Source organism: Mercenaria mercenaria, unplaced genomic scaffold (assembly GCF_021730395.1).
Source record: "Mercenaria mercenaria strain notata unplaced genomic scaffold, MADL_Memer_1 contig_2826, whole genome shotgun sequence".
Classification (NCBI taxonomy): Eukaryota; Metazoa; Mollusca; class Bivalvia; order Venerida; family Veneridae; genus Mercenaria; species Mercenaria mercenaria.
In genome coordinates this window covers 68307-75162 of record NW_026460909.1, presented here as the reverse complement: position 1 = coordinate 75162, position 6856 = coordinate 68307, and the positions used below count along the sequence as shown (strand labels likewise).

Genomic DNA, 6856 nt, shown 5'->3' with positions numbered 1-6856 from the left:
GCCTTGTTTTAACACACTCGAGCAAAAGGCTAAATATAAATAATGTTGTAAAACGATGAAGCAACAGTGACCCAAGGTTTAGGTACAGAAAGCAAATTACAGAAAGATGTTTCATGTAAAAGTTTAAAAATACAGAGTCAAGTTGTCTGAATTTCTTTTCTGATATTTGTATTAGTACATCTTTTAAGGTGATATAATACTAGAACGTTTAATAAAATCTTACTCGCTAAACTTTAATTGCTGTGCACATATTGCCGGGATTGGCATTAATACTAAAAGTACGTCTGATTTCAATGACTGTATTACATCAATTCCTTTCAAATACAAACAAGTGAGTCATCAAAAGTGGCGTCTTGTTAAAAGGCGCCAAACAATAAACGCCAATAAAAATCAGTGTGAAGTGTATTGTTTAAACTTTGAGTGAAAACAAGATGCAGTATCATGTACAAGAATACGTTGTTTTGAGTGAGAAACATGATCAGCAAAATAGTTTAGGCAGATAAGAAAAAAGCTATGGGATACACTAGTGGAGATCAGGAAAGTTATCTGACGTTAAACCGTTTATAACGACGGATTGTTTCCCATCAAGAAAAAGCGTTACTAATTACCGATATTCTAGCTGGCCTCTATTGATTTTGAGGTCTATAGATCAAAGGTCAAATCGTTTCCGGACGATAATTTATTTTTGTTTCTTGTACAATTACTGAATGCATCAAGGGAGTATTTCGTGTTCTACGATCTCTTGTTTTGCTAGCGCCTGCTGTGATGTCGAAGTAGGAATGTAGAATATCCGTGTTTGCAACCGTCTCTCTGGTCGGCGTCTATAAACTTGTTTTTTATTTTCAGTTTCTTGTGCGTCTTGATATTGTGTCATAGTATCCTCCCTTTACGCCCTATCCAGCTCACATACCTTCACCCATTCCTAGAATATGCATCCCTTCCGATTTTTAGCTATAGTTTTTTGCGTATCTTCAACAACACCGGAAACCACATTTCTTCCAACAAAAACCATCCGCCAATTAACTCCTGCGAACTGTTCTTCCGCAACCATATCTTAGTAATGGTTATTCACACTGAGTTGATGTTTAGTTGTTGTGTTTGTATTTTTTAGATGTTTTGAAAATCAGCTATGTATGACTAAAGGTATGGTCCTTTAATAGAATAAAAACTGCAAGTTTGTCCTCCACTCAGTTCTAGTATATCTACAGCCTCGTGTTGGTTTTGGTTAGTTTCATAGAATTGATATTTGATGTGAGGTCTAGTATTCACTTAAGTCTTTATCTCTACCCTTATATTCATAAAATATATCTGCAATATTTGTTCTTTTGGAGCCACGTTTGTGTAACGGTTAGTCACAAGGAGATTATATGTGTTGTCACTGTCTGTGTATATTCATAGCTTATTCCTAGCAAATGATGCTAAATTGACCTTGTGTTATTACAATTATTGCCCCTGATTTGGATAAATTATCGTTTTTGCTCTAGTGGGTATTAAATGTGAATGTTTATATTAACTGGAAGTTGTTTTTCTGTAAATCAAAATAGACTTTCCATATTTACACGAGAGCTATTTCCCTTAAATAAATTATAATTAGTAATTTTTGTTTCTCCAGTGCTAAATTTAGTTGCATTATGTGAATGGTTTTATACATATCAGCAAACGCATCATTGAGGATGTCTTCTCAATTGCCCTATTAAACTGACAGTTACAGTCCCAGAAATGGTTATAAAAGAAAGACGTTTTTATGTTTGTATATATTCATATACTTATTTCTGTGACCAAATCAGCAGTATTTAACGATTTTCCTGAATCGGACGAGCAACAATATAAATTAATCAAATTTGGCTTGTTTGTTTAAGCTTCATCTTTTTACGTTTATTGTTCCCCGTCCCTATCGAAGAAACAAGGGGACACAGAAATGGGCAGCGTCCTTTCCTCTGTTCTGTCTGTCGTTTATCCGTCCGTTACACTGTGTCTGGTCAATTACATTACCAGAAATCAATGGATTTCAAATGACTGAACGTTAAAGTCTCCTATAAGGAGACGACAAGTTACGCGCAAAACCAAGACTGCTTACTTCCCATTTATATGTTTATATACAATACTTGTGTTTTTCCTTCATCACTTTCTGACTAATTTTGTGGACCATATATTTTTGAAAGCCCAAAAAATGTGGTGAACATTTTGGCATAAAGTTTGCAACTGGCGAGCGGGGCTTTTCTTCGTAACCACGCTTCAAAATACGTTACCCTCAAAACCTATATTTTTTCATAACTTTTTAAGACAAATGGTACCATTATGTTAGTAAATCATTTGAAGTTTGCATATGTTATTTCAAGGTGTATACTAGATGCTGCAATTTGATTAAATTCTTATGTCTAAAATGTAATGTAAAAGAAGAAAGATATCGAAATGAGATACGTTAACCTAAAAAAAGTAAATTTTGGCATGAAGTTTTTACTGCAAATTCAGATAACAAGGTAATCAAAAACTGAAGTTATCATTAAAAATTTCAGAGTTCATCAAAAGAAATGATGTATAGATTGCCAGTTTAAGTTAAGAGAAAGCTGTTTTTTAGCTATTTTTAAAATGTAATAAAATTCTTCCAAAATGTGCTATTTTCCAATCATACATTATTCAAACATGTTAAAAGCCGTAAAAAATCGCCCCGACTTCATCTCAGTGTTGTTATATTTTCTGGTCCTTCGGGAACATTGATTTAAACACATTTAGATTTGAAGATTGAATGCTTCTGAGGCCGGCGGTGCTAGGGGCGTTGGCAGTGTTGCATTTTCCATTACTGCTCATGAACAGACTTGACCAAACCAATTTTCACTGATTGCATTGTACTCGGTGCTTCCGAGGGATCTACTTTCCACATTATATTTCTTAAAAATGTTCATATCACATTCTTTAGTTACATATAATACAACTATTTATCATCAAGCCTCTAAATTTAAAGATATGTTACATTGAATTCTACATTACATTTTACGTTACCAAACAAACAAATTCTAGTTAATGTCTTCAGTTTCTTTACAATATAGTTTATCATTTGAAAAAAACAATACGATTATGTTCTTAACAGTATTTGCATTTCAAACTGTAGTTTTAATTTAAAAGATAATGTGTTTATATATCAAACTAAGTTACAATTTACGTTACCTGCACAAAACCATATGTATTAAAAACAATATACGTTACACACACCAACACCCAACTAACAAACACAGAAAACAGATAAGTGAGATACAAGAACTCAGTAGGACACCGCTTTAGACTCACAAGCACACAAACGCACCCCTATAAGGAGGAAACAAAAACATGTACCACCTTAGGATTTCCGGCAGCCAAAATAAAGGGGAGCCACAAAAACTAACTCACAAAATAATCCCAATTAAATATCCAGACATTTGAACCTCAACTGGTTTCTAGAGAACCTAAGGTCGGAGACAAATTGAAAATTTTGGGGAATATTGTTACTAAATGTCAAGCCACTTGTATGAAGTTCGGAGGCCACCTCCTTCCAAAGGTTTGTGGACCTCATACTAGCAACCCCATTCAACATCAAGAGCTCGCTAGAGTATTGCCCTTCAATTACACTTGGGAGTTGCCTTTTAATCATGTTGTGAACCAACAGTTAATTTATCCTTGTTTGTCTAGGTTACGAGGGCATACAGTCTTGGTGGTTTCCACCACTAGAAACCGTGTTATTGTATTCGGTACCACCTTCTCAACCAGGGTTCCATCTTCCCGCATTTAACCTGTACATGTACGTTAAGTCCTTCAACATGGCAACATCTATGGAAGAAATATATATGTTGAGCGATTCTTGTCCTGCGTCGCAATCTGTAGTGTTCTTGTTTGTGGTTCTGTGTCCTTTACCTCAGTTTTACCGGTACTAATACATTCATTCAGAGATTGGTAGTTTACACTACCCTTTCTGTGCACAATCTTAGACCGGGAGGGGGGTGGGGGCGGGGGCGGGGGCGGTACACCAATTACAGTATGGGCCTTGCTCCTGACACTATGGCTTTACACAATTATGGAAACATCTACTTGGAGGGTTTTGTGCAGGGTCTTTGGGATGTGTTCAGGTCTCTTGTTCTGATGGATAGACCAGTCTCACTTATGGGTCTGGTTGTGGTTTGCTAACACTTACTCAGTGGCGCCAAGATTGATTTATCTCCAGTGTGAGACTGCAGTCTCTAAAACTGACGGTAGATAAGACTGTGCAGCATTCATTTAACCACAAAACCCTTTTACTTAGGTTGAAGTATGAGTCCTTTCCAGATGGGAATTGGTATTTCGGGACCTGTTGCGGGACCAGTCTGTTTTAAGCAATAGAGATCCTTGGGCTAGAGGCCTGGGGAAAGGGACTCCGGGACATGGATCACTTACTTTGAATCCTCTTTCAGATACGGGTAAGCACAGGCAAAGCCCAGTCAGGCAATAGACGCAAACATTGCCTCCATCTGTTTGGGGTCTTCCCAACTTCCTGGGCGTCCCAGGTTGTCCTTATAAAAAATGCAAAACCAACGTCCATCTGTCCGCCAAGCTTTCCAGAAAACCCAGGTTTCTCAGATTTGTATGTTTTGCGTATCTTGGCTGTGTTTTAGAAAATTAGGTCAGAATGGGTATCCCATAGTACACATTAGTACGAGTATGATAGTCCCATCCCTGTGTATCCCAGCACCGTTATAATTTAGTATGTTTCTCCGTGCAACCCAGGAGTTTATGAACTAATGCAGTATCCTCTGGCATGCATTAGTGTCAATATTATGGTCCTTGCTCTTGGTATCCCAGAGCCTTAATAATTTGGTATGTTTTTCTAGGCATCCCAGAAATTTATGAACAGGGTATCCCATGACCTTAATTCATGTTTTTATAAGATATGTGTGGAATAACTGCTTCTATATAGTAATTAACCGTTCATTGGGGGAATCTCTTCTGTTTTAAGAAGGAAGTCCTGGTGGTCTTTTTCGCATAAGATGCATAATCGTTATTGGCTAAACCTCCACGTTAATTATCCAGCAGGGTATCCCTGTTATGCCAGTTTCTGCAAGGCCTCCTTCACACACACTTGTCGCCCTTTATAGAACGACGGGGGTGGGGGTGAGTGTATTGAGAATACAGTTAAAGGTTAAAGTTACCATGGTCACTGTCAGAGGTCACTGGAGGAACAGCCAATTAGCAATAAGGATCGACATCACATGACTAGAAGGACGAATCGTTGACAAGGAATATCTCTTTTCTCTATCAGACTCCATTAAACGTAGTTGTATTTATCATCAACAACCGAAATCTAAGGCCATCTGCCTGTTAGAAACCTCTTCCGCCCATAAAAGGAGTGCCGACCCTGATATAGTAAATACCATTTTCACTTCAAGGTCAAGGCCACATTTAGTGGTCAGAGGTCATGCCTTAGGGCTTATATTGCTCCGCATTGCGGTGTTCATGTAATTTATTTGTATTTTTGATAATTATGATATGCAGTCATACTAGTACATACAAAGAGCTATATATTCTTAATATATTTAAATAATATTGTCTAATGATTTATAAAATCTATATACATTTATTTAATAATGTTGTTCATGTTTGTTGATGTTAATTTATAGTCCAATGTATAAAAATCTGAACCATATGTGTAATACCAAAATTTTAAATATTTTTTTAAACGAAAATAGCCATATTTTGGAAAGGTAACATGACATATTTAATCAGTTAACTCTGGGGATGTTGTATTATAATTATATTAATTATTGAACTGTGTTATGGTCATTATCATTATTTTATGACTTGAAAAATGTCATATAATTATGTTGATATATTTTTTATGTTCTAGTAATTTCAAACAGAGTAACGTAAGTTACGGATAATACATACATTTCTTCACCTAAAATGATTGGTACTTGTGATAATTTCAATTTTAAATATATAAACATATGTAAATGTCTTGTTTATTATGATATATTTAACAATTGGCATGTTTATAATATTATATAAGCATAAATTGCGAATTAAATGAAAATTTGCATGGTAACGTTTATTTAAATCTCCGTAACTAGTTAAAGCCCCAACGGAAGCTTGCAAACATTTTTCTGTGAATGCCAACTACAATAAGGTTTAAGAAAATTATAGTGTTGAAAATCCCCTTTGGGTGGGGGATGGGATGAGCAGTGTCATTTGTCAGCTCAATGTCTATATAGCCTAATAGGCATTAGGACTTTGGTAACTCTGTTACAATTCTTTTTGATATTTTTTCCAAAACATATTGACTACCCTTTCTCGTACTCTCGTACTTATCTTTTCTTTCCTTACCCGTACCACTTTACAGGCCCTCCTTCCACCCAAGAATTTGTTAACATATCCCTCCACCCAAGAACTTATTCACATATTCAGTAGCCTGCCCTCTTAGCTCAGTAGGGACAGCGTTGGTCCACGGATCGCGGGTCGCGAGTTCGATCCCCGGGCAGGACATATGCTCTCCGTGAAGATTTGATAAAAGATATTGTTTCTGAAACCGTTCGTCCTCCACCTGTGATAATTCATGTGGGTAAGTTGGCAGTTACTTGCGGAGAAAAGGTACTGGAACAGAATCCAGGAACACTGGTTAGGTAAGCTGCCCGCCATTACATGACTGAAATACTGTTAAAAATAGGCGTTAAACCAATAACAAACAAACAAACATATTCAGTTTCTTACGGTTCTTGATAAGGCGTCTTGGTATGCTTCTCCCAGTTCATTACTTCTACCCCAAAGTAATTCCATGCTCATAATTTCGGAGTGAGATGGAGGGTTTCTGCCTTGTCTGTCCGTCCCAAAAACTTTGACTGGATAACCCTCTCATAGT

The 6856-nt window shown here is 36.6% G+C and overlaps 1 protein-coding gene across 1 annotated transcript in view; it reads left to right on the top strand.

The window, feature by feature from the left end:
- Positions 1–1111: 1111 nt before the first annotated feature.
- The window catches only part of LOC128552468 (protein mono-ADP-ribosyltransferase PARP14-like), a gene marked incomplete at its 5' end in the record, with an annotated part of 68967 nt that continues 63222 nt past the window's right edge, over positions 1112–6856 (top strand). Inside the window, 3 exons of the mRNA XM_053533507.1 lie at positions 1112–1143; positions 3664–3772; positions 4294–4424. Of these exons, the coding sequence (XP_053389482.1) occupies positions 1112–1143; positions 3664–3772; positions 4294–4424 (272 nt within the window). The remainder of the gene's footprint in view (positions 1144–3663; positions 3773–4293; positions 4425–6856) is intronic.